The 27,659-nt window shown below is 35.8% G+C and overlaps 3 protein-coding genes and 1 pseudogene across 4 annotated transcripts in view; 2 read left to right on the top strand and 2 right to left on the bottom strand.

Annotated features, from left to right (window-relative positions):
• Positions 1-387: 387 nt before the first annotated feature.
• Positions 388-4,575, bottom strand: LOC136062688 (BAG family molecular chaperone regulator 5, mitochondrial-like). Its single transcript, XM_065762073.1, has 2 exons — positions 4,293-4,575; positions 388-585 (listed from the first exon to the last, which is right to left on the bottom strand). The coding sequence occupies exons 1-2, from the start codon at positions 4,529-4,531 to the stop codon at positions 441-443; spliced, it is 384 nt and encodes a 127-aa protein (XP_065618145.1). The 5' UTR covers positions 4,532-4,575; the 3' UTR covers positions 388-440.
• Positions 4,576-13,147: 8,572 nt separating this feature from the next.
• On the top strand, positions 13,148-16,942 carry LOC112022518 (uncharacterized). 2 transcript variants are annotated; one of them, XM_065762091.1, is made up of 5 exons: positions 13,148-13,420; positions 13,500-13,634; positions 13,802-13,839; positions 14,497-14,563; positions 15,259-16,414. In XM_065762091.1, the coding sequence occupies exons 1-5, from the start codon at positions 13,190-13,192 to the stop codon at positions 15,295-15,297; spliced, it is 510 nt and encodes a 169-aa protein (XP_065618163.1). In that variant the 5' UTR covers positions 13,148-13,189; the 3' UTR covers positions 15,298-16,414. The 2 variants fall into 2 exon arrangements, with proteins under 2 accessions (XP_065618163.1, XP_023910900.1); XM_024055132.2 differs by lacking the exon at positions 15,259-16,414 and adding an exon at positions 16,460-16,942 and having other exon boundaries at positions 13,155-13,420.
• Positions 16,943-18,034: 1,092 nt separating this feature from the next.
• Positions 18,035-24,120, bottom strand: LOC112022492 (RNA polymerase II C-terminal domain phosphatase-like 4; annotated as a pseudogene).
• LOC112022489 (uncharacterized) overlaps positions 23,499-27,659 on the top strand; it is a 5,994-nt gene continuing 1,833 nt past the window's right edge. Inside the window, exons 1-4 of the mRNA XM_065762072.1 lie at positions 23,499-26,034; positions 26,682-26,857; positions 27,313-27,380; positions 27,524-27,646. Coding sequence (XP_065618144.1) covers positions 26,018-26,034; positions 26,682-26,857; positions 27,313-27,380; positions 27,524-27,646 — 384 coding nt within the window. The 5' untranslated portion in view covers positions 23,499-26,017. The remainder of the gene's footprint in view (positions 26,035-26,681; positions 26,858-27,312; positions 27,381-27,523; positions 27,647-27,659) is intronic.

Below are 27,659 nucleotides of genomic sequence, written 5' to 3'. Positions count from 1 at the left end.
GGGATAATTACAATTTGCCCACCTGTGGTTTGACCCGATTTCTATGTGCCTACCCGTGGTTCAAATTTTGACACTTTGCCCACCTGTGCTTCTGACCGTTAGCCCTCCGTAACCCACCTCTCCACTCTCCGTTACTCTAACACAGAAAATGTAAAAAATAAAACCATAAACGGATCAAAACACTCCTCACACGAAGAACATGGACAAACATGAAGAACATACACAAACATGAGAAAAAATAAAACTTAAAGAACTCGTTAGAGTACTAAAATAATTTTAGTCAAATTGAAATGGGTAATTTTTCTTTTTAAATATTGTTTTAAAGCGTTTTATTTGCCAAAGGAAAAGAAATTAAAAAAAAAAAAAAAAGGACGTTTCTTTTGAGACTCACACAACAAAGAACAAACTGGGCAAAATCAGTGTCTTTGAAGCACAGAAGATCAGGGCCCACTGAGAAATCTCTGCAAGCAACGAAACCCCAAATGCTCAGCACGAAACCTCTCCATCTCATCACCTCCTCTTTCTCTACAAACTTCTTCCTCCATCTTCGCAACGACGTCGTCCCATGATGAACGACACAATTTACTATTTAATTATTGTAATTTATTATTTTTGGTATTTTTATGTAAAAAACGTTATTTAGGTTTAGGTGATTTATTTCCTTATTTTTAGGTGCATTTAATGCTTTTTAGGTCAAATTTGATTCCTGATATGGTTAGGTATCAATTAGGAGTTATTTTAGAATATATTTTCTTGTCTATCAAGTTTTATGGAGCCCTTAAATAGGCCCCTAAGTCTGTAAACGTTTTCATAGATTATTGAATAAAAATCAGAAAATGTGAGGCTTTGCTCTTCTTTGGTTCTTCAAGAACTGTGAACTTATCAGGGATTCTTCCTTGTGGCGTTCAAACTTTATACCTTTGGTTCATGATTCTATTATAATCATTGGGTCAAGGTCTGTTATTTATACCTTTGGTTCGCGTTTCACTTATAAACGTTGGGTCAGGGTTCTATCAAAATCTGAATTTTAGCTTTCTTGGGCAATTATTCCAATACTGTTTGTTGGGTCTCAAAGCGTGTCGTTTGAGGTTCGCATCATTTGGTATCAGAGCACAGGTTTAAAATCAGTTTTCTTTCCCTTTATCTTTGTTTTCCTATTATCATCCTGTCTTGTTCCTTTTGTGTTCTTTATTCCTTGTTCTTCTTTGTGACATGCACTAGGTTAAAATCGTGCACCAAGCTCCTAAAAAAAAAAGGTGAAAAAAAAAAGAAAAAAAAAGATATGGTAATTATTGAAAACAATGTGGAAGATTCAACTGAGGTCAAATATGAGGATGAGTCCACAACTCACAATCCTCAGTTTTAGTTGATTTGTTGAAGAAGACCATACAATATGTTGATTTTCTTGGAGTAGAAAATTTTAATTTTATTATCAACCCTTTGTTGATTGATGTTGCAAATAAATTGAAAGTAGATGAGAAGAAATTTTACGCTGCACTTTATGAAGGATTCAAGTTACAGAACCGGATCAAGTTATTAAAGCATTCGAAGTATTTGTTTATTTGGAGCAGAAGATTTCAGATTTCAAAGATGAACTCGAGGACGAGTTTGATTCAAGTGGAGGGGTCTGATGAACGACACAATTTACTATTTAATTATTGTAATTTATTATTTTTGGTATTTTTATGTAAAAAACGTTATTTTAGGTTTAGGTGATTTATTTCCTTATTTTTAGGTGCATTTAATGCTTTTTAGGTCAAATTTGATTCCTGATATGGTTAGGTATCAATTAGGAGTTATTTTAGAATATATTTTCTTGTCTATCAAGTTTTATGGAGCCTGGGTTGATAAAGAAGGCTGATTTACAAGGAGAGATTAATGGTTTCTCCCTGTGTAGGAGAGGCCCAAAACTAACTCATTTGCTTTTCGCAGATGATAGTCTTATTTTTTGCAGGTCTACTATGGAGGAGTGTGACAAGGTGTTGGAGCTATTATACAAGTATGAGGAAGCCTCGGGACAAAAAGTAAATAAAAGCAAGACCTCGTTGTTCTTTAGTAATTTTGTACCGGAAGAAGTTAAGCATGGAATAAAGGTGAAATTGGGAGTACCAGAGATTAGGAACTATGAGAAATACCTTGGGTTGCCTTCTCTAGTCGGTAAAAGGAAAAAGAGAGTTTTAATTTTATAAAGGAGAAGGTGTGGAGAAACTTCAAGGGTGGGAGGCAAAACTACTCTCCCAAGCTGGAAGGGAAGTGCTCTTAAAGGCTGTCATCCAAGCTATCCCTACCTACACAATGGGATGCTTTAAATTGCCAATAACTTTATGCAATGAGATTGAGTCCTTATTAAGAAGTTTTGGTGGGACAACAGGGTGATCGAAGAAAGATTCATTGGGTGAAGTGGGAGGATTTGACAAAATCAAAACCATTGGTGGTATGGGTTTTCGTGATCTTGCAATGTTTAATGATTCTCTTTTGGCAAAACAAGCTTGGCGACTTCTGCATGATAAGTCCTCACTCTTCTACAAGGTTTTTAAAGCTCGTTTCTTCCCTAATTCTTCAATAATGGAGCTGCTGATTCGAGGTTAGGTTCCTATGCTTGGAAGAGTATCCTTGGGGAGGATATAATTAAAAGGGGGGCAATTTGGAGGGTTGGAAGGGGGAAAAAATCAATATATGGCAGCAACGTTGGCTGCCAAGAAAGCACCCTCCAAGTTTGCCGATATGTCCATTGGAGAGTTTTGAAAATTGCACGGTGGATTTGCTCATAGACCAGAACACGAGAACATGGAACGAGGGGCTGATTGATGGTTTATTTGTGGAAGAGGATGCTGAGTTGATCAGAGGATTCCTCTTAGCCGAGCAGCAAAGGAGGATTCTTTGTATTGGCCATACTCCTCATCAGGTCAATACACTTGTAAGTCCGGGTATATGTTCCTTAAACAAGAATCTGAAATGGAAGCAAGCCATCAAGCCCCTCCAATTCATGACAAACAGCTCTGGAAGAAGATTTGGCAGCTGCGTGTTCCTCCAAAAATTAAAAACTTCCTTTGGCGTGCGTGTCGGAATGTTCTACCCACAAAACAGGCTTTGTTGAAGAGGAAAGTGACAGCTGATCCGATCTGTGAGAGGTGCCGTTTGCAGTGGAAGAATCTGTGCACGCTGTTTGGTCTTGCTCGGAGTTGGGAGAGGTTTGGGATGTGGGTGATGAGTGGTGTTTCAGGTCTGAAATGGAGTTTACAGATGTTAAAGAACTGCTGTCCTGGTTGTTTGTAGAGGATAAATCAGTTGAGTTATTTGCTTTCACGGCTTGGATGGTGTGGAATCAAAGAAATAAAATTCGGGCCTCCCAAAATGCTGTTCCGCTCCATCTGGTAGCTGAACAAGCAAAACAGAAATTGAATCAATTCAAAGCTGACTGGCGGAATCCTGGAGTGATGGTCACGGACAGAATTGTTGGAGGCTCTAATTGGTTATGTCCGCAAGATGGCTGGGTGAAAGCAAACTTTGATGGAGCAGTTTTCAGTGAGTTCAATCAGTCAGGAGTTGGAGTGGTAATCAGGGATAAAAATGGTGCTGTGATGGCCTCCTGTTCAGAAAAAATTCTTCATGCATACAAACCGGATGAGGTGGAGGCTCTGGCTGCTCTGAAGGCAGCCTCTCTTGCACGTGATTTGGGCTTTCAAAATGTGATTCTTGAAGGTGACTCTCTTTGCCTCATCAAAGCTTTGAAGTCAGCAGAGGATAACCTTTCTCCAATAGGTTTGCTGGTAGACGATGTGAAGTGGGTTGGTAGAAGTTTCGAACAATTGGTGTACTCTCATGTTAAGAGAAACGGCAATAGTGTAGCTCATAGTCTGGCGAAAAATGCATTACGCATACCAGATTCACAAGTATGGATGGAAGATGTCCCATCGCATATTACTTCGATTTTAGATTTGGATGTAATAGTTTCAAGTTGAAATAAAATAAGTTAGCTTCTTTCTCAAAAAAAAAAAAAAGTTTTATGGAGCCCTTAAATAGGCCCCTAAGTCTGTAAACGTTTTTCATAGATTATTGAATAAAAATCAGAAAAGGTGAGGCTTTGCTCTTCTTTTGGTTCTTCAAGAACTGTGAACTTATCAGGGATTCTTCCTTGTGGCGTTCAAACTTTATACCTTTGGTTCATGATTCTATTATAATCATTGGGTCAAGGTCTGTTATTTATACCTTGGTTCGTGTTTCACTTATAAACGTTGGGTCAGTTTCTATCAAAATCTGATTTTAGCTTTCTTGGGCAATTATTCCAATACTGTTTGTTGGGTCTCAAAGCGTGTCGTTTGAGGTTCGCATCATCCCAGCTCCTCACGAACCCATATTCGTAACAGTCGTCGTCGTAGACCGTCTTTGCCTTCGAAACGGCGTCGAGTATTTCCTGCAACGCCACTATCCGACAGCTCACCTTCCTCCTCGCCTCCCTCACCATCGGATTAACTCCGAGCACATAGTCCAGCTTCAGTAGCAGACCCATCAGCGCCTCGTTCATCCTCATCGTGGGTCTGAGTATGTAAAATTTTTGCTTCGTGGGTCTGAGTTTGTGAAATTTTTTCGTTCATCGTGGGTCTGGGTTTGTGAAAATTTTTCTTGGTGGTTTAGCAGTTGTGGGTTAGAGTTTGTGACTTGTTTGTGATTTGATTTTGGGTTTGTGATTTGATTGTGGTTTGATTTTGGGTTTGTGACTTGTTTGTGGTTTGATTTTGGGTTTGTGACTTGTTTGTGTTTTGGTGGTTGGGGTTTGAGGTTGAGGGCGGTGGTGGCTATGGCAGTGGGTTGTGGTGGCTGGTGGCAGGGGCATAGAGTTTGAAACTTTGTAACTGATATTCTTAAACTGAAATATGCGGTGACATGAGGTGAAGTTCTGTTTGGCTGCGGAAAAAATTGAGGGACAAGTTTTTGAATTTCTGCATTTTGTACTGTGAAATATTTGATAGAAATTAATTTTCTTCGAATTAAAGATTTTTCTTAGTTACTAGAGAACTTAGCTGGAGTTATTTTCTGTTGAAACAAATGGAACTAACGAAGCGAAAATCTCAGCTCAAGTGCTCAACTCAGTGAGAAGCTTGGATTTCTCTTTCTTTTTGTTGTTGAAGTTTTCGTTTGCCTTCTGATCAATCAAAACAGAGCTTAAAGCATAAGAATCTAAATGATTATTTTCGTTATATGTTTGTTACAGTGGTATAATAATGGTGGTAATTAAAACTGGAGGGTGAGGCGGAGATTACAGCCTTGTTGGACAATTCGGGACTTGAATTCAACTTCATAAAAATGTTCTTAAGCAATCCAAAACCCTAACTTTTTGATCTGTTTTGTGTTTTGATTTTGAAAGAAAACGTGTTAGAGTAACGGAGAGTGGAGAGGTGGGTTACGGAGGACTAACGGTCAGAAGCACAGGTGGGCAAAGTGTCAAAATTTGAACCACGGGTAGGCACATAGAAATCGGGTCAAACCACAGATGGGTAAATTGTAATTATCCCTTTTAAAAATCTATCTAGTGCTGGAATGGGTGTTCTTATGCGGGATTATAAGGGTCAGGTTGTGGGCTTGTGGCAGCTTTAAGCCAACGTCTTTTTGGTCCTTTGGGTCCTCTTGAGGTTGAAGCCAAGGCAATGGAAGCAGCTGTGATTTTTGCAAGAGATTTTGGTATATTCAGAATATTATATTTGAGAGAGATTGTTTGCAAGTCTACAACTGTTTCCATGATGGAACCTCCAAAGCCCCTCCTGCTGTTGCTAATGTTCTTAATGGCATTTTGTTCCACCTTCAATCTTTTCTTTCTTTTGATTTTTCACATATTAGGAGGGAAGGAAACAAGCCTGCCCATATTTTAGCTCAACATGCTCAATTTGTTGGTGATTTTGTGGCATGGGTAGAGGAAACCCGCAGCTTCTTAGAAACTGTTATTGCCTCTGATGTACCAGACAGTTTATGATTGCTATTAATATTATGTTGCTTTTCACATCCAAAAAAAAATTTGCAAATCCTGTACCTAAGTTTTGCACAGTGATTATTGCGCCGATCCAAATCCTGTCACGGAGTTAAAAAAAAAAAAAAAAAAATTGATGTGCCTTGCGTGACCGTCGATGGTCAGAGAGAGTTTAGGCAAAACGAGAGTCGCAGTGAGAGTTGTTAGTCGGAGCGCAATTCCAAGTTAGCACCATCTCGAACAGAACAGAACAGGTTCTCTTTCTATTTCACATACAATTTTCCTTTCTTCCAAAACCCCATTTCGTTAATCAACACCCCTACTTTCAGTCTCATGTTCATCATTGGTGTTTCAACCTGAGAGTGAAAAGAATATTAAAGGTAAGGAAAAAGAACATACTGTCTGTAAATTTGGCTAAATTTGTGTTCATTTTAAAACCTCGAATGCCTAATTTCCAACAGAACAAGTTTGACTTAGAAATTCATTATGGTGCAAAAGACATGGATAAAAGATCACCAACTACTCATCTCTGAACAAATCATAATTTCTCATCTCTGAGCAAATCATAATTTTTTCATCTTTGAGTTGCTTTTGACCTAGACTCAACCCTAACACAAAGAAACCCGCCCTAGCACCATTGGGAAGGTGCTGGGGATGTCTTTGTCATTGGAAACTCACATTATCTTACAGGGAGCATACAAAGAATTATTAACCATGTTCTTATAAAAGCTACCTGACAAGCGCAGACCAATGTCTCAATTTGCAAATATGACAAAGTTTTGGAACTTTCCAAATCATCTTTGATTGTTAGATCATAAGTCAGCTTAGGTGGCTGCATGGCAGGCAAGGATGGTGTCTCCACAGTAGGATCTGGATGGGGAGAAAAAATAGATAGTTTCGGAAGGTGCTGCAAAAAGAATCATGCAAGAATCATCAGAAATACTGGTTTGAAAGTTTAACTTAAATGTCAAGTCACTATAAGAAAAGAGAGAAGCCCAAATAGCACTTCTTAAGTCAAGTAAAACAAATCACTCACAGACTGTAAAGGTCTCTCACACCATGCTGCCTTCATCTTCTTCTCGCTCTGCATCAATGGCTACCTGACAAAGTACAACGAAAACGGGAGAACAAAAGTGTAGGTGTAAGGAAACTAATATGACTTTAGAATAAAATTCAATCGGAAGAAAATGTCTGCCTAAACAATTAATGATGATGGCATATATAAATTTCACAAATTAAGAGCAGATCAACGGGATTGTCACTGAAAATAGGAACCTTTATTCATGCTGCCAGAAACATTGAAACAAAGATATCAAGTGTCACTATGGTTAAGACTAGGGTGCGAAGACCAAAGAGATCTGAGGATCTAGTAGCTATGCAAATTAAGCTGCATATGGTAACAATTGGTAGTAGGGACAGACCTATTTGGATCCCTTTCAAATCAGGTAGGTTTTCAAGGTCAGAGACATGGAATGTGCTGAGGTTCAGATTGCGTGAAGTGAATTGGATGAAACTTATATGGTTTTAATTCACAATCCCGAGGCATGCCTTTTTTTTGGCTTGCTATGAGGAGCAGGCATACTACAAGGGGCAGATTAGCTTAGTGAAGTATCAAGGTGAAATAAGGCGTGTCTACAGCAGAAGTAATATGGAAGATAGAGATCATGTATTCTTCCAATGCAGCTTCACTAGCAGGATATGGAGAGAAGCTATGAGATGCTGTTTAATTGAGAATCCTAAAACTGAATGGAATATATTGTTGGATTGGGGTCTAGTTAGCTTGAAGGCTATAACGTGCAAAATTGTATTGGGTGCAGCAGTCCATCATATCTGGTCCTTGAGGGTGCAAAAACACATGGAGACCAAGTTCAAAGTAAAGAGATGATGATGAATACTATTAAGTGGGACGTTAAAGTCAGAATTTGTGATAAGGTAACATCAATGTTCTTAGCCAGACGTGGTTCCTAACTTGGCTGTTGGTGTAGTTCTGGATGAGTGTTGTATGGTACAGGGGATGAGACTCCATTTCAGTGATAATTAATTACTTAAATTGATAATTCATAATTTCAAATGAACAGATCCAAAAATCATAAAATACAATGTTCTTCTTGAAATTTTGACTCTACTCTAAAGGATGCGTGAAGTGGCACCGAACACCAGGAAAAGTTTTTTATTTTTTATTTTATTTTATTTTTTTTTTTTTTCAACTTCTAAAGGCAAAAAACCATGTAAATGTACCGGTCACTTATCGTCTACCAATACTAAGAAAACTTCAGACAAGGAAAGCATGACTCAGAGCATGTGGTAGGTTTGAAGGGTGAAATTTACAAAATTCTCTTTTCACCCACTTTATAACCTTCATGATGTTTCAATCATGTGCTCATTTCATTTTCACCTGACTAATCGCCTCTGTCACAGGCATTACCTCATTCCATCTTACATCTAATCCTTAGTACCTCCTACAAACTTCGACTTTCTAGCTTATATAACCAGAATGTTCAATGGGTCCAAAATTAACTAGCATATTTTTTTTATCATTCAAGATAGCTAATTTTTTGAGACCACTACAAAGAGATGTTCCAATTAGCATCAAACTAGACTTTTAAAACTTTTCTCTAGATTACACCTAAGCTTCTTACCCACAAACACAGCTTAAGGCACACTTCATAAAGAAATTCAATAACTTTATCTTGTGAATAATGCTAAAACAGATATTCTGAAGCTTCAACAACTTAAAATTGACTAAAACAGATGGCAATAATGCTAGGAATAAGCTATATAATAGTCATTTTAGAATGCTGAAAATACAATATCACCTATTAACAGTGAAGGAGATAGAAGTAGAGATGATGAAACAGGTCCGAAGTAGTAAATCAGAACACGCTTCTCCTTAGCAGCAACACCACATTTATCCTCATCTTCATCCTTCCTTTTCAGTGGCGGCTCCAGAAAATTTTTCAGGGTAACCCTTTAGAAACTTAAATTAAACAATTTAATAAAAAAAGAACTTTATATAACAAAAAAATATTTGTCTATAATATTTTGGGTAGGAGATGAATCTTGGGTACATGATTTTCGTATTAAATATTTTTCCATAATACTAGCAAAAAAATAAACAATAAATTATAAGTTCAATTGAAATATTATTTCTTGATATAATAAAAATATTAATTATTATGATGTCCATAGCATGACTCTATTAACAATCTAATCCAACATAAATTTTTGTTGTTTACTTGTTTCATTATTTTTCTTTATTGACCACTAACAGTCTAACACACACCCCATTACCACAATGTAAAGTCTAAACTAGAAAATACAATGCCTCACCCCATTGCCTTACAATTGCATAGTTTAATTTTTTTTTTCTTTTATAATTATTTGTTTACTTACTTGTACGGCCCCCGCGTCATATCCTACATTGGGCCTTGGGCCCTGGCCTGGGTATATGGCCCATGAGGCCAATCCCTTTATACCCGGCAGCCCACCCCCGGGCCACGCGTACGGCAAGCCCGAGCCTTGCTTCTTCATCGTTTCTCGGCTACACCTTTCCATGGAGTAGATATTTGACTCACGGGAAGATCTGCACTGTACCTACCCGGCCTCGCCCCGGAGAGCCGCCGCTCCCGAGGACTATCGTGGAGGCAGGAACCAAGTTCCAACGCCACCCTCAAAATTTCCCACTCCTACCTGACCACCCACTTCTTTATATGTGTGTGTGTGTCAGAAATTACATTTTACCTATTTTTGGTTTGCTTGAAAAATATTATGCCTACCTGTGGTTTAAAAAATGGCATTTTACTCACCTAAGGTTAACTCTGTTTATTTTTATTACCCACCTCCGTTAAAACAATAGGTAAATTTATGTTTTTGCTACCGTTATATGTCTTTCCCCTCTCAAACATAAAAATAAATAAATAAAGGAAAAAGAAAATCTAAAAGTTAGTTTTGTAAAACTAAATTTTACATCTCTTTTCATGTATTTACTTTTATAATCATCTTCTGATTTTTTTTTGCTAATATTACCTCAGATACTAGCAGGTGGCCAGACCTTGTTATCGTATAGACAAGTTTTTTATCATTCACTACAAAAATACTAATGGAGAAAGGGGGAACACACACAAGATTGAATTGAAGATTGACTTAACGAGCTAATTACCATTATCAAAGATGGGCAACTAAAGAAAATCATAGTAATTGTTTAATTACTTTGAGTCCTCCAAATAAGGATCCCATGAGACTTTTCCTCTTTGACGGACCTCAGAAGAGCTAAGGTCAATTTTGACCCTGGCGTGTCCACTCCTAACACAATTGTTTTTTCCCAACCCTGGCAAACAGAAATAAGATCATATCACAAATTACTCGTTAGCACACAATAGCATAAGAACACACACACACACAACAAGCATATTTGAAATTTAAAGAAAAAAGAATAGGAAGGGCAACGAGTATGTGGTACAACAATCAATAAACCAATTGAATGGTTTAAAATGTACTGCATGTTATTTTGCTAAAAAATTCTCTTCAATACATCATAACTTGCTGTGCAATTGTAATCAGACAAGCTAATACTACATGAACTTCATTTAGTACATTCTAAAACTGCTTAGTTAAAGCTTTTCTCAATTCAAATCAATAACTTCAGATGTGCAGATGTGCTCAAAAGTTAGGTTTTAATTTTTACAAAACCTAGCTTTTAGATTTTTTTTTTTCTTTGAGAAACAGGAGCCTTGAGTCTGCTTTGGGCAATTGGGGTAATGGACTTGCTGACTAGTGGTAGTAAAGTAATGTACGCACCCGATACCGAAACCCGTCTGACTGGGCCTCAAGTTGGGCTCACAACTTACTTGTATAGTGGGTTTGGATTTCCAACACTGGGTCGTTCTTCTCGCTGAGACCTAAGGCCCTTTCTTTTCTTTCCTCGTGGGTCTGAGTCACCTTCTATTTTTACTCACTCTGTTCTTATACTCTCCATACTGCGCACCATTTTTTTCCAACCCCCTTCTTCTCCAAACTTCCTGCATTTATAGGCCATAGTTTAGTGGAGAGGTCATAATTACTTGCCAACGAGTGCGACCGGCGGTCCACTATTATCGATCGTAAGTGGGTNAAAAAAAAAAAAAAAAAAAAGAAGAAGGAAAGAAGAAGAGAAGTAAGAAGCTACGGAAAAAAGAAAAAAAAAAAGAAAAAACAACAACACAGATTGGACAAGTCCAAGTGCATATGGGCATTTTCATCATTTATCTATCAAATTCCTCCTACTCAGTTTTCTCTTCATTTTGGAGAGAAAATATTTTGATAGACTCGGAGAGAAAACACATGAGCTCCACAAAATTTTTTTCCTCTCCTCCTTCCAACCAAACACCTGCTAAAAAAGTTTTTTTTCTCATTTTCCCTTCAAAGTTCTCCATCCACCCTATAGCACGTTCAAACAAACACACCCTTAAGAAAATAGATTAGGTGAATGTCAAAAGAATAAATGCAGGGTTCAGTCTATTGGAAAAAAGCCTCTCTTTATATGTGTGTGTGTGTCAGAAATTACATTTTACCTATTTTTGTTTGCTTGAAAAATATTATGCCTACCTGTGGTTTTAAAAAATGGCATTTTACTCACCTAAGGTTAACTCTGTTTATTTTTATTACCCACCTCCGTTAAAACAATAGGTAAATTTATGTTTTTGCTACCGTTATATGTCTTTCCCCTCTCAAACATAAAAATAAATAAATAAAGGAAAAGAAAATCTAAAAGTTAGTTTTGTAAAACTAAATTTTACATCTTCTTTTCATGTATTTAACTTTTATAATCATCTTCTGATTTTTTTTTGCTAATATTACCTCAGATACTAGCAGGTGGCCAGACCTTGTTATCGTATAGACAAGTTTTTTATCATTCACTACAAAAATACTAATGGAGAAAGGGGGAACACACCACAAGATTGAATTGAAGATTGACTTAACGAGCTAATTACCATTATCAAAGATGGGCAACTAAAGAAAATCATAGTAATTGTTGTTAATTACTTTGAGTCCTCCAAATAAGGATCCCATGAGACTTTTCCCTCTTTGACGGACCTCAGAAGAGCTAAGGTCAATTTTGACCCTGGCGTGTCCACTCCTAACACAATTGTTTTTTCCCAACCCTGGCAAACAGAAATAAGATCATATCACAAATTACTCGTTAGCACACAATAGCATAAGAACACACACACACACAACAAGCATATTTGAATTTAAAGAAAAAAGAATAGGAAGGGCAACGAGTATGTGGTACAACAATCAATAAACCAATTGAATGGTTTAAAATGTACTGCATGTTATTTTGCTAAAAAATTCTCTTCAATACATCATAACTTGCTGTGCAATTGTAATCAGACAAGCTAATACTACATGAACTTCATTTAGTACATTCTAAAACTGCTTAGTTAAAGCTTTTCTCAATTCAAATCAATAACTTCAGATGTGCAGATGTGCTCAAAAGTTAGGTTTTAATTTTTACAAAACCTAGCTTTTAGATTTTTTTTTTTCTTTGAGAAACAGGAGCCTTGAGTCTGCTTTGGGCAATTGGGGTAATGGACTTGCTGACTAGTGGTAGTAAAGTAATGTACGCACCCGATACCGAATTTTTTTTTTTTTTTTTTTTTTCTTTGGTGATTTTTTTTTTTTCGGTTTTTTCTTTAGGCGTGATTTTTTTTTTCTAGATATGATTTTTATTTCCTAATAAATTTGGGTGATTATTTTTTTTGTCACTTTTTTTGTTTTTTGTTTTAATAGAGCATTATTTTTTAACAAGGGTATATGAGTAAATTTATACAAACACATTTTTTTTTTCAATCCTTCCACTTTTTCACTTCCAACTAAACAAAAATGAAGGAAATTAAAATATTTTATATCCCTCACTTTTCCACTCTCTCACCATTTTCTATTCTCCCACTTTTCCATTCCTCCAATCAAACAAACCCTAAGGGTGGACCAATCTAAGGGACTTTTTCCTCAGCCTCTCCCTTCCTTGTCCTACATGTGAATGTGATGGTTTGTTACCAAGAAAATGAAAAAGAAACTTAGAAATTTTCTTATTCTAGTATTTTTTTTTTACTCGGGTCAAGATTTCCTTTTATTCACACACAATATGACAATAATAATAATAATAATTATTATTATTATTATTATTATTATATATACCACCAACTGACTTCTACAGTGTCTGCATTCCTAAATTTGGGAGTAAACATGTTATCGCAGTGTTTATGTTGGAGCTTTCCCACTTGTTCTTATTCATCCATCCACCACCACAACCTTAACCATTCTACAAACAAAAAACAACAACAACCCTTTCTTCTTTTTCTTCGCCTAAGAGAACCCAAACCCAAATCCTCTCCTTTTAAGCTCACTTGTCTTGGAACTGGAGCTGGAACTGGAACTGAATTATTCGACCAAATTTCTCAACTTGCCCACAACAAGGTCCAAAATTGTTGCTACCCCATTTATTCATTTCCTTTCAATTTGCTTTCCCATTATCTTAATTCGTATTCCTTCACAGGTTTTAGTTGCAGCTGGTATTTCTGCTGCAATTGGACAGCTCTCTAAACCCTTCACTTCTGTCTTACTCTATGGTAAAGACTTGGATTTCAAGGCTGCCTTTCAAGCTGGAGGCTTCCCTTCTACTCATTCCTCTGTACTCTCTGCCCTCTACTCTACTTCGTTTATTTTTGTGTACATAATTAATTTATATATATAAGTATATATTTAAATTAACTGGGGTATAAGTATAACCATTGGATATTTGGGTTAATTTTAATCTTATCAAAATTTTTTTTTTTTTTCACATTTTGTCATTAATAGGCGGTGGTAGCTACTGCAACAATCATTGCCTTGGAAAGGTAAGCAGTCAGCAGTGAGCACCACTCACCATTCCTTTCTATCATTCAATGCTAGAGATACCATGAATTTTACTACATAACCTGTACAGACTGATGCGATATATTACCAATCACATTAAAGTAATTTAGATATTTATTTATAATTTTATTGAAGTGGGACTGTTAAAATTGTTGTGCAATTGTGTGAGATGATTGGATGATAAGCGGAAGTATGAAAGAGAGAGCACACACAAAGGTTTATGTGGTTCAGTCTAATGGCCTATGGACACAATGAGAAAGCTTTTGAAGACTACATATTTTATTAAGCACTTGTGTTACAATGAACTTAATGTAGGGTTTATTTACTAGAGAATACTTGACTAACGCTAGACTAACCATTAACTATCCCAAGGTTAAGTTGCTTGTTCTACAAATACATGAACTCACAATTGGTATTGGCCACTCAGGCCATAATATGTCTAACAGGAACCAATCACATTCATTGTCAATTTCTAGTTTGTAAGTCTTTTGTAGTAACTTTTAAATTTTCCATCTTTGTTCAATGCTAACATACAAAACCATGCATGATCCACCATAATTAGCATTCTGTTTTATAAACATCATATATTGATTCATTCCATTCTTGTGTCAGACTTGATGTGTGGATTTTGATTACAGGGGTCTCTCGGATTCAATTTTTGGCCTTACAGTTGTTTATGCTGGCCTTATTATGTATGATGCACAGGTATATGTTTTCTGCTGTTTTACTTCATATTGTCCTCAACGTTTCTTTTTTTTTCATGTCATTTTTCACATCTCATGTTTTAAGCAAGTAGTTCAGTTTCCTCATGATTCAATGCAAATGGTGCTCCAAATGTAGCCCTCAATCTATCAAGAGTGTTAGTGATCGCCTTAGTTTTCCATTTGTTTTCTTAATTAAATCAGGTTTAATCATACTTATATTTGCAAGTGCTACCAATTTGGTCTTGTTAGTGAAGAACCTTTTTTCTTTCTTTCTTTCAAACCTTAATCCAGGAACAATGCTATATAAATTATAGACTGGGATTTAGGATTGTGAGCTTTATTCTAAGTTTTTGACAATTATCAACTTTTCTTTGCTCTATATATAAGCTAGTGAGAATTTAATGCATTGGAACTTGGAACTTGGATCTTAGGCAGCAGCTTTCACATCTTACAATTTGTCTATAACAGTTTGCTCTTGAGAAAGTACTGGTGATTTGGTCCCAATTGGATCTTATACAATGGGTTTCAAATCCTACTTTCTAGAACTCAAATTGGATCTCTGTTTTGGTTTTGTCCAATTTGTAAAAACATTAGTAAGATGATGGATTGAATCCATTGGTCAGTCTTGCCTGTAATCTAGTTTTTAGTTTGTTTTTAAATTGCTGCTGTGGCATGATAGAGTGCTGGTACTTTCAGGAAGATGGACCTCTATGGACTTCCATCAGTGGCATTTAATTCACCAAAGAGGAGAAGAGTGCCACATAGGTCATGAGTGGACAAAAGCCTATCTGGTCTTGCAGAAAGTAACGTGATCATTAGACAGTATTTCCAATTAGAAATATGATATAGATGGGAGATCTTCTTTCATACTTTTCCCTTTTGATTATTGCCAAAGCCATACCAAGTAAATTTGTTTCAAGGAACCTGATCTGCTAATGACTCACAAACCTTTTATTGTTGATGGCTCTTACCTTCATTTATGATGGTTGTCTATTTGTTGAACCTTTTGAAATCTTCTTTTCTCTTCTCTAGATTAGAGATATCTGTCAATGTCATTAGTAATTCATGAATCTTGTTCACTGAGTGTCATAATCTATAATAGTGGAACCCAACTCCAGGTTTAGATCGACTGCAGATTCATTGTTTGTGAATCTCACTCTCTCATTCTCTCTGAGTTGCTTATTTGAAAGTTTTATTGATTTTTTGAATTATTTCAAAACCTAGCTCTTCATACTATTTTTCCTTTTCTCTTTCCTTCTTTTGTACCTAACTGGATCCTTTTCCATCATTTTGTCTATGACATAGTACCTGCAAATGACCTTAACTTCTAATGCCATGCTCCCATAGTTGCTGCTCCATTATCAGTCACAATCTTCTCCAAAACAAAGCTACTCCATCAGGAAAATGAGCTGCGTCATTGAGACGATTACTTCATTCTAAGTCAGCTATAAATTTTTTAAAATTGTTTGCTTTTGCTATAGTTCCTAACCACTAAAGAAGTCTTATGTAAGAATGTATTTTCTGAGGTATGTAAGCATGTTTTCTAAATAAAGGAAATGATAGTGAAGAGATTAAGAGAGAGAACACTAGATTCTCCATAAACCTGGTGTCGTGCTTAAGGTTCAGCAAAGAATGAGGTTTTTATGAAGTTGTTTATGGTTATAGGTCAAACCAGATCTAATTTTGTCCCATGAGTGACAAACAACTCATAAGTCATGCTATTATATCTCTAGTTTCTTCACTTCTAAATGTTTAGATATTTTTCAATATGTTCTCAGGATGTACTTCAGTTTTGTATGATGAGAGATTTTTACATGACATTTTCAGAAGTTGCATATGTTTCCTAAATTATAATCCAACTGAAACATCAATCTGAGTGTTGATTTTACTTCTGCAGGGTGTGAGAAGAGAAGTAGGAAATCATGCAAAAGTCCTGAATAAAGTGCTGGCCAAAATACACGTTAATTCAGTTCACACTAAGGATAGAGAAAATATGATTGATTCTCAACCAGGAACATCATTGCCAGTAAGTTTGGAGAGACTTGGGCCCCTCGTGTCTGAGGAAGCAAGTTCTTTTACATCAAAATCAACAAATTCTCCTTTATTACTTAGATCAGATGACAAAATGAGGCAAAATAATCAGGCGGTGTTGTCTTCTGGCTCAGCAGCCAATGTTGAAGAAGGAATAGAAAGAACTAATGAGAATTTAATTTCTCTAAAGGAATCAATTGGCCATACTGAGGTTGAAGTCATAGCTGGTGCCTTGCTTGGTTTCTTTGTTAGCTTGGCTTTATATACAATAATATGATACAGTATTATGTTGTATACTTCATTATTTTTCCCTATATTCTTTTTCTTAGGCATCTAGTGTTCAAAATCATTAGCTCATTGCAACATCATAACCTTACCTTACCTTTCAATTGTCAATTTGTTTGCATCAGAACACAATTGGGGTTCAGACTTAACCCAAGTCATCTCCAACTACTTGACTTATGCCAGCAGTTTTAGTGAGTTGGTCATCTAAGAATTGCTTGTTCATTTTCAGAACTTTCCAGGCATATCAAAGCATGCGGTCATCCAGTTTCCATGCACTTTCTCTGTCAATTCTACTGTTGGGCAAGAGTGAGCTTAATGCACGCCGGTTAATAATTTCTAGACTTGAAATCACTTGCTACCCTATAGTTTTATGTTAACAAGTTGATGTAAAATATTACTAGTATTGTAGTGGGTTGAATATGATAATTTAAGAAATGGAAGCACTCGCAAAACTCCTGACCAAGAACAATCGCATGTTACACAACTGTTCTTTTACAAAAAACAAAAAATTAATTTTACTTCTTAGGTTCTGACAAACTGAAGGGGTTGATAAAAGATCCCTCAAAAGTCAAAACTGTTGAGCTGTGGTGTTCTAGATACTGTTTTTGGATCTTTATTAGTCAGCCAAGGCTAACTGGCTTGACGGCATAAAGCTATACCTACTTGCTCCGGTTCTTCTGCATTATCACCATATTACTCTTTTGAATCATCTTCTAAATTTAAGGTTATTAAAATTTTCTACGAACACAAAATGTGGTATGCAACAAACATCCAAATGGGTTTAGGTGTTGTTTGCATTTACTATTAAGCGGATTGGCACCACTCTGCTAGAATGGATAATATGAGTCTACATAAGCAAACTTCAAACTTCAGAGTTCTTAACATAACAAGGAAATGACCATGAAATAGGAGAGAACTCCACTTGATACTGGCATGAAATTTTATGGCAAGATAAAAATTAGTGGTCACCCAAGGCTCTTGATAGTTTACTGCTAGTAGGCTAGTCCTGGTGTCTCACACCATTAGCCGAGTGTTTCCCAGTTACTTCGAATCTCACTAAAAGAGAATCCAGATATTTAATTTATATACAACAAAAATAGATCAGGATCCAGCATTTACTTTCACAGATAATTAATTACCACTATTTTTGTTTTTTTGTTTTTTTTTTTTTTTGTGAACCTATTAGGTGATTTTAAATCATCAAACCTGCTGCATCCGCCTTTTCTATAACTTATTTTACAACAAAATGGTGAGCATTGCTACAAAAGAATGAGTTATTGGCTCTTCATTGGGTTGACAGAATAGTTCTCTTCAGGTTGCTTTTGCCACCTATAATTTGACTCTTCTATCCACCGTGGAAGGACCAAAAACTTGTTCTGTTTCACTGCCCATCAAGACTTCTCTGTTCCAACTTCTTTTGAGACCACTTATGTCACAGATGAATCAAGCTTTGTCAAACAAGAAGCTGCCAGCTATTCTGCCATCTTCCACAGAGGTTGATTTTCAGCCTGGTCTCTGGTGGGAAACACATGGCTGAACACAATTTTACACCCCTTCAGAACTTCCTTATTAACTGTTTACAGCATCTGCAGAAAGAATATCTTTATTTATACGAATCTTCATAAAGAAAAACCAACTGGTCCATAATTCTCCTTTTTAAAATTTCTAGGAAAACAGGCAAAAATTTATCACAAGGAATGAGGGAATCAACAGACAAATATTTCTGAAGTCACCACAAAATATTTTAAAAACTAATTCGTGATCGCAAAGAGGAACGCATGGTGTCCAATCAATATTTATAATAACCATCAGCCTACCTTAAGTAATGTTTTACTGAGAATGGATTTTCACTACTAATCCAAAACAAAAGCAGGATGCATAATTTAGACTAAGTTACACTCAATATGCCAGAACACATGCCAGACTAAGTGAAACCAAGGCAGAACAGGAGAGAGAGAGAGATGGTAGTGGTAATTAAGAAGTTTACAGACATCTAAAACACTAAATGAGCCAGATTTAATGCCTTAACACAAACACCATCAATTCTGCAGTTTTTCTAGTCCCATTGGGACAAAGTTAAAATCATCCTTGTGACAGTAATGTTAAATTTACACTTACGTAGAGCTGCTTGCCACCAGGGGCCAGGAATGGACAACAAAAGATCAGACCAGTGAAAGCAACTTCGAATAACAAATTGGTCATGTTTAAGTCGTCAAGAAAAAAAATTACCTGTCTTACATCTCTGTCAACAAGATTGTCCTTAATTTCCTGCAAGAAGGTTCCCATACATAAGAATTTATCACAACAAATTTAACAGCTAATATCAATAAGAGAAACAAAGAGGGACATACATCAAAGAACATATTATGGATTTGCTTAAGAACTTAAGCACAGTTGCAAGTGCTCCAGCAGTCTCATTTTCGTCCCTCTTCAACTCAGCAAGAGATTTACAGCCATGGCAATTTGAAGCAAAGGAAAGGTATTTTTCCATTGCTATTAAGTTCTCTTTGTTCTTTGGCTATACCTACGATAGTACAAAACATTTACGTCAAGATTATGGTAACAGGATGATTGCAGACACATAAACCTATAAGATAAATTGCAAGTTTAAAGGCCATGGAAATGAATCTGAACAAATAATAGAGATATTATTTCTCTATGCACCTATATCATAAGAATAACTGAATAAGTACACATATTATCCAAAAAAATTACACACATAAAAGAATAAACCACGTGCAAGCTGGTACTAGGTAATACTTTCAAATTTGCCTTCAATGGCTTCAGACAGATTTTCAAATTTTCTTGTACTACTTTGAATTATCTTGAAGATATGAGCATTACTCACATCAGCAGGGTAGAACACCACGTTCCTTAACTCTGCTGTTTTATGGAAGACAACATGAACAAACAAAGATGCAAACTACAATGGCACCTTTGCTCTTTCAAATTCATACTTGAGTTCTAGCTCATTCTATTTGAACTTCATTGTCTATATGCTTGAAGTTACAACTTCAAACATGTTTCCAGGGACACCAAAAGTAAACAATAGCATGATAGGCAAACTATGACTGCATAGAGCTATTAGGTGTTTTTTTTCAAGACCCAAGCAAGCTCTAGCCACATCTATGTTATACCTCAAAATGACTAGTCAAGTTATCGTAATCGCTTATATAGCTCAGATTGATCCTGCACACAACTGATTTGAGACTCAACAGTCACACAATCTAATCCAATATCTGATCCATTTAGAGTACCACAATGTCCCCACTTAAATAACCAGCATCACCTCCCATCAAAAAAATAAAATAAAATACCTAGCATCCTCATCAAGGCCCACGTTGGCCTACAGTGATGTTACCGGGTTGAATCTACTACCATTTGTCACAACCTAAGGAAGCATTAGCCACATCTATGCTATATCCCAAAAATGACTAGTCAAGTTACAATTGTGCTTCTCATAATTGCTTACATAGTCCAAATCAACCTAGTACGTGCCTAATATTGGACTCAACACTCATACGTCTAATTCAATATCTAATCCATTTGGGGTACCAAAATTTCAATGCAGGCCAAAACCTGGGCGCATAAATTCAATGACACATATCAGCTAAAGCTATGCTCCTGCACCATGCTCTACTCTTAAATTCTCATGAGTTCATGACTAACAGTATCCATTACCATTTTACACCCAGTTACCCAAAAGTACAATGAATTTGAATATAAAGGGACTGCACCCATCAGTAACTCACATCATAGCAAAAATGGTAGCTTCCGTCCACCATAATAAAAAGAGAGAAGCACTAAATAATTGTGACCACAAAATCTGTCTGATCCAATTTGGGTGCTCCAGTGTGCCAAAATTCTGCATATTGAGGTTGGCTTTCTGAACTTCAGCATACTCTCAAGCCATTGCTCTAAGGACCTCTAAAACTAAAACATACTACCCCATTGATGTAAAAGGACTGCTATTCAATCCCTTGAAATCCTCTAACAGCTGCTATAGTGATGTATAATTGACTATAAACAACAATAACTAGTCTAGTAGAGTAATGAGGTGAAAATTTTCATAGTAAAGTAAACAATGCTCTAATGGGAAAAAGAACCGTTGAGAATGAAACTACTACATACTTCAAATAATGATGAAATTGCCCATTTCTGTAATCTGATTCTCTTCCCTACAAATATGAGGACTCATAATTTTGAAATAACTTCCTCTTCTTTTAGTGGGTAAAGTAAAACAGTAAGATCAAAAGTATTATCATGTGTAACAAAAATTGGGTAAGCAGAGATATTCAGCTAATCACGGATGTACCTACATCTTCTGTATCATCAAAAATCATAACAGAACTTTCTTGCCCAAGCAAGATATCAAGACCCTAGGAGTCAGCACCAACCGGAGAAACCATTAGAAGTCAGCACCTATGGTAGACATGGAATCAGCACTAGACCAAACGGCCATTTTTTTTATTCATAAAAATATCAACTATCTCCTCAAAGATTACAATAGGTTGCTCATAAAAGATTGTTAAACCCTAATTCTAATTGGCTAAGAAACCCTAATTGCCTTATTACAAAAATAACACTACTTCCAAATTAAAATACTAATAGCTTAATAAACTACTAGGACCTCAAACATAAAAGTACAATTGACTTGCAAACATAAATAATACTAAATAATAATTTTTTTGCGTCTCCCACATCAAAAGGGCCTTAGCTTCCTCATATATATTTTTTTGATAGGTAGCTTCTTCTTCCTATCAATTTGCATAAAGTGTTGGGTATGTTCAAAGCTTAAGCCCATAATATTTTGTTGTAAAGCCCAAGCCCATTCTCTAAAATTTTCTTTGGCTGGCGTGGGAATTTTTGGCAGCAAACAAAACCCTCAATCATCTCATATTTTCTTAGAAAAATAGCCAGCCGCACCTTCCCCTGTTTTGCAGAAAATACATAGCAGCTTGCGGCATCAATTCCTTTGTTTTTGCCTTTCCCTTTTCACTCTAATCATCTTTAGCTACTTCCTTTTTCAGAGCTCTAAGACTATCAAAATTCTGCATATATGATATTAGTTGAAAACAATAAAGCACATATTACTTTGATACTTTAGCTCTGTTTTTGCTGAAATTTTCTCTTGGGCATTTGTGACAAGTTCGAAACTCTATTTGTGAGTGCACATTAACAGAGTTGCCATTGTATCCTAGAGAGTGACCACCTGAGCCATTTGCACCTACAGATTCATTCCAGTGGGGGCGAAATTGCTTCTTAAGGACAGCGGATTTAGTTTTGTGCCTCGGCGATAAGTTTTACTTAATCCTTAATTTTATATGCTTTTGCACTTGTCTATTTTGCTTATAAATTAATTTGAGCATGTCTTGTTTTATTGATATATTATTGATATTGCTTTGTAACTTTGTTAATCAATTTGGACAATTTTCCAAACTATACTTCCAACATAAAGTTCACCATGAGAGGTTGCCTTCTGTGACATCTATCCATTTCATAATTTTTGAATACCATAAGGCCACAAGCACATCAAGTCACTCAAATGCCCATAATGTCAAAGAAAAGACAGTGCAATCAAAACCAAAAGAATTAGATAATAAATATTTTTAAAAAGAATAAATACGCATCTTCTGCAGCAGAGCAGATATAATGAAACCAAAAGCTAACTTGATAATCAATCAAATTGATAACAGAGCATCTATTTAGTTTCCAAGGTCTATAGGGGACAAGGACACCAACAGTTAGGAAGTCATTATTCTTTAATAAATTTGCTTTTTAAGTTATGGGTGCTTAATGCTCTATATTTTTTAACACATGTTCATGCAAAATGAATACCATGATAGGAATTTTTCCCTGTAACTACCAAACTTTTCCTATCTGTAGTTCGCCTCATGTCTTACGGAACAAAAATCTCATGGTGATATTACAAATAACGACAGTATTTAAGCTTGCCTTAAGCATAAAATATAAATCCTGCCAATGTTTCTTTAAAAGAAGGGATTTGGGGGGGGGGACAAAAAAACTGTAGCCGTTTGAAGGCAGTGCTTCCCACAAGGGCCACAACATTCTGCAGGAAAATCAAAAGATTCCACTAGCAAATCCCTCAAAACTTCCGGGTGATTCACAGCTATAGTGATTTTACAACATAAGACTGCATAAGCAATAAACTATATCCTTTTCATTTCTTTGGGAGTTTTACCTACCTTTGGTTAGAAATCTGAACATTCCATTGACAAATTGAAAGCACTCAAATAAAACTTTTTTCAACAGATTCGAAACCAAACGGTAATCGTTCATGTTGACTTTTAAAAGTTCTACAACATGATGGTGTTACAATAGGATCTAGCCAAGCTTATTAGAGAAGATTATACTAACAAAGAAGCAATGTCACCATGATACCTGAAAACAGTGATATAAAAAAATGCTAAGCACACTACCAAAGTATAATAAAATATAAAGGTAACAGAATACCTTGCAAAGAATATGTTTTTTTCTTTAAATATTCTTATTCTAATGCCATATCTGTAAGCTCAGTAGAATTTAGCAGTAACAAAGTAAAGCTTCTTATGGCATAATAAATTCTTCTCGTCTGCTTCTTTCAAATTGACAATTTGAAAGAAGCAGACGAGAAGAATTTATTATGCCATAAGAAGCTTTACTTTAGTCCCTGCAATTATGTCTTAAACGAATTACAATTTGAAACAAAAAGAGATCATCACTATAATTGTGTTACTATATTATTGAATAGGTATGGATTTATAAGTTCAAAGATGGTTTGCATCTCTCCAGTTGTAGTTTAAAAAATAATTTCATATTAGGGGATCATTACTACATGAATAAGAAGTGACAGCTCATTGAAAGTGGATGATACCTTGACAAATTGAAAATTTCACGAGTATCAGAGATATTGTCTTCCAAATTCCAATATGCAGTGAAGGATAACCAAAATTCACAACTCTGCCAAATAGTCTTTACCTCATGAATGTAGCCCAATGCCACACCAGATTCGGCCTGCAACCTTTGGCCACAAAGTGTACACATTTCTTTAAAAGAACCATATGGATGTGTACATTCATCCTTCATTATGGATGCATCTGCCAAACAAATAACATGTTAAATATAATTCAATTCAACGCACATCCAATAATTATGAATTTTTTTTCTTCCAAAGAGTTTCAAAAGAATACAGAAAGTAGCACACACATAGACATAGTTTGGGTTAGCATCTGGAGTATCCATCCAATGTTTAAATACAAAGTAGCAGAGCAGGCATGTAAATATTTAGATTAGATGGAGAGACGAGGGGGAAAAAAAGGGAGAAATATTACATCTCTTAATGTTTGTGGTTGTAAGGATGAATGTGAAGTTGATGGTTGATGTTGTTCCTCTATGTTTTCTAACTCCTCTTCCACTTTGCGCCTTTTAATCCAATCCTGCAGGCTGCAGTATATATATAGTTGAACAATGAGAGTCAGTCACTGAGAAGAAGAAGAGGAAATGAATATAAGAATGTGAAATGATTTATAGTTACACCAACTTAAACAAACTCTGCTAAAAGAAAGAAAGAAAAGGAAAGGATAGTTGAAGAAGAAGAAGAAAAACAGCATAGCATGAATACTGAATAGTAGGTACGTGATAATTACACTTTGAATTAGCTGGTACCTACAACAAAAAGCATAGTGCGTTAAGGAAAAGGTAAAACTCAAGTAGTCAACTGAATGAAACCCATGGTGTTAGCTGCATTGCATTGCATATTGGGCAATAAATAAAAATCTGAAATCAAAAAAAGAACACAACTTGCATTGCATTGCATTTGTATTAGCAAACACAAACACACACACAAACATAGACATAGTTAAAGAAACAGAAGCTACCTTTCCCCGGCATCAAGATCTACATGTAGTAACGCAGCCAAGTGTTGAATGCTCGATGACTTCACCAGTGAATGTGAATCGGGCACAATTGAATAGACAATACTCATCTTCGCTACTCGCTTTAGACACTTAGACTAGACTTGAACAGGTCCTCCTACCGTACTCTATAAAAATATAGAGGGTATGGTACCCACCTAAATCTGAACCATTAATTAATGTAGTATTGTTTTGATCTTGACCGTTGATTGTAATTTTAATGGAATTTGGTTACCGGTTAAACAAAAAAATTATAACATTCATCAAACTTTTTTCCTCTCAGGTTGGCTGCTCTACCTTTGCTTGCTCTGTCTCACGTTTGCCTCTCTATGAAAACGATCTTAAAACATCCATGATTATTAATAGAAAATGAAACCCATCTCTATTAGCATTTTAAAACATCCATGATTATTAGTTTTATGGAGGGACAATGCTCTGTCATTATTCAGTGAGGCCCTTCATTAATTGGTTTTATTTGATTTTGAAGTAATAATAGTATTATTGGAGTATACCTTCTCTATTGAAATTATTTGAATTCAACCACCTTATCGTGTCACTAATAAAATTTCTGACTACTACTCCATCTAGTTGGTGTGCAAGAATCTGTAGAATAACACTTCTTAGAAGCCTAAATGGTTTAGGAGAAGCAAATATTCCCTCCCATCTTCTGTTCAAGGTGAATGAAATCCTCACCAGTTCTCTGCTAATATAGAAGATGTTCTACACCTCAAATTGGACTCTCTGAATGTGGATGAATTGCTTTTAGAGGCCTGTTGGTTGATGGTATCAAATAATTTGAGCTTGTTGTGGGAAGTGATTAATGTAGGTGGTTTGCTATTTTTCACATTGTAGATGTGAAATGTATAAATCTCTATTGGTTGATGCTATCAAATAATTTGAGCTTGTTGTGGGAAGTGATTGATGTAGGTGGTTTGCTATTTTGCACATTGTAGATGTAAAATGTATATATCTCTCTTTATAAAACTTTCTGTTTTTTATTTTATTTTATTTTATATATATATATGTCCTGTCCTTTTAGCATTCCGTGATAATGTTTTTTTTTTGGATAAGCGCATTCCTTGATAATGGTTGATTCAATAACTTCTTTTTTGGCTGTATAGATTTGAAATCAGCACTGGGAAAGAAGCGAAAAGATGGGAAATCTGCGCCTCCTCTGCCATTGACGACAATCCAGCGTGTTCATATTAGTTGGCTGGTTGAGAAATATGGAGACTATTATGAGGTAGGACACAATTTTAGATCTTAAAATTTTGTGAAATCAGGTTGCTTGCTTTAGTGTTTGTGTTGTGCAACAATCCTAAGTATGCATGTTGTTGTTGTTGAGGCATAGACTAAATTTCATGATGAATATACGTTGCTTTTAAAGGAGCTTCTCTGCTGCTTCTCTGGCCCCAGTACAGCTTCCATCTCCAATGTATGACACACTTTATGCCCTTTACTTTTATACACTATGTACCATTTTATTAACTCTGCCTTGTCTCTTTGCTTACTGTTGAATATTTTGTTCACAACCAGTCCCAAGCCTGAAAAAAGGAGTAGGGTTGATGTCCAACGTAAAAAAATTAGTTACTCTATTATGAATGGATCCACTACAGATACACATTGGGCCTTCTTTATTATGTGGAAAAGAATACAACTAATCTGCTGAAGGTCCATTGCCAACCCCAGAATTTTGGGACTAAGGCTCGGTTGTTTTGTACCATTTCATTATTGGGGATACATTTGAACATTGGCTTTATCAGTATTCTATGGGGCTTGATTGAGTCTGTTATGCATATGTTCTATTGTTTGGATATGTCTTTTTAAACTTTATTATCTACATCAATAATGTGAAAGTATTTTTTTTTTTTTTGGTTTTCTACTTTCTAGGGAAACCCATTTATGGTATATATTACCTAATGAGGTGAAGAATGCAAACCTTCTTAATCAATATTTGGAAATTCTATCACCATGTGAGAAAGAAAATGTTTTCTGTATGTGTGGAGATCAGCTCCAAAGAAGAGCCCTGCTTGCCCATGCATTGGTTCGCACTACCATTGCAAGATGTAGGTCCTTTTTTGCTGAATACTTTTATCATTCGTTCTTCTTGTTAAATTTCTTTTAATAATTCTTACATATAGGTTGTCACCATTGAGGTCAAATATGGTGAAGTGTTTCTTACATGTACATTGTAGAGTCCATGGTTTTGTTGTATTTGTTGTGGCACACAACAAATTGTTTATTTCAACTCTGGTTTAGATTAGTTGTACTGACAGGCATATTTTTTGATCTGAATGTGGCACAAAGTGAATGGCAACCTAGGCTTTGCTTTATAAAGATTTTGAGCTATATACATGTATGTACAAAGCCTTTTTAGTTATTTAAATGCTATCTGTGTCCTTTTGTTTGATTACTTGACTATCTACTCTTTTGACATAAAAAGCAGTCTTATTTCAAATTTTGTAGAAAATGTTGCATAGAGAGGTTGGTGTATATTTAAACAAATTTTTTTTGTTACCAGATCAGACAAATAGTCAAGTTGAACCAAGGTCCTTGAAGTTTAAGAAGAATATATATGGGAAGCCTGAGGTGAGTTTGTTTTCTGACCATTGATGTACAATAAGACTTTGTTCTCTACCTTTTTTTGTACCTTCCTTGCTTTTCCTTATTAGAATATCTCTTTAAAGTTCAATTGTTTTCTCAAATTTGTTTCTGATAGCATATGTGAATAGGTAGAGTGGCAAGATGTTGATGGCTCACACCTAGCACCATTGCATTTCAACATTTCACACACTTCTTCTATAATAGCTTGTGGAGTGACTGTGAATTCAACGGTAAGTTTTCTGAATTCAACAGTAAGTTTTCTGT

This window comes from Quercus suber, unplaced genomic scaffold (genome assembly GCF_002906115.3).
Source record: "Quercus suber isolate HL8 unplaced genomic scaffold, Cork oak 2.0 scaffold_441, whole genome shotgun sequence".
Classification (NCBI taxonomy): domain Eukaryota; kingdom Viridiplantae; phylum Streptophyta; class Magnoliopsida; order Fagales; family Fagaceae; genus Quercus; species Quercus suber.
This window is presented reverse-complemented; position numbering and strand designations above follow the sequence as displayed.

Bases quoted from the DNA above. Each gene is read 5' to 3' on its own strand.
- LOC136062688 (XM_065762073.1), bottom strand. From the start codon at position 4,531: ATGAGGATGAACGAGGCGCTGATGGGTCTGCTACTGAAGCTGGACTAT. The intron at 586-4,292 runs GTATTGGAATAA...ATAATTAAATAG, and splicing joins GCTTTGAGACCCAACAAACA to TAAATTGTGTCGTTCATCAT.
- LOC112022518 (XM_024055132.2), top strand. From the start codon at position 13,190: ATGTTATCGCAGTGTTTATGTTGGAGCTTTCCCACTTGTTCTTATTCA. The intron at 13,635-13,801 runs GTACTCTCTGCC...TGTCATTAATAG, and splicing joins TCCCTTCTACTCATTCCTCT to GCGGTGGTAGCTACTGCAAC. The intron at 14,564-16,459 runs GTATATGTTTTC...TTACTTCTGCAG, and splicing joins TTATTATGTATGATGCACAG to GGTGTGAGAAGAGAAGTAGG.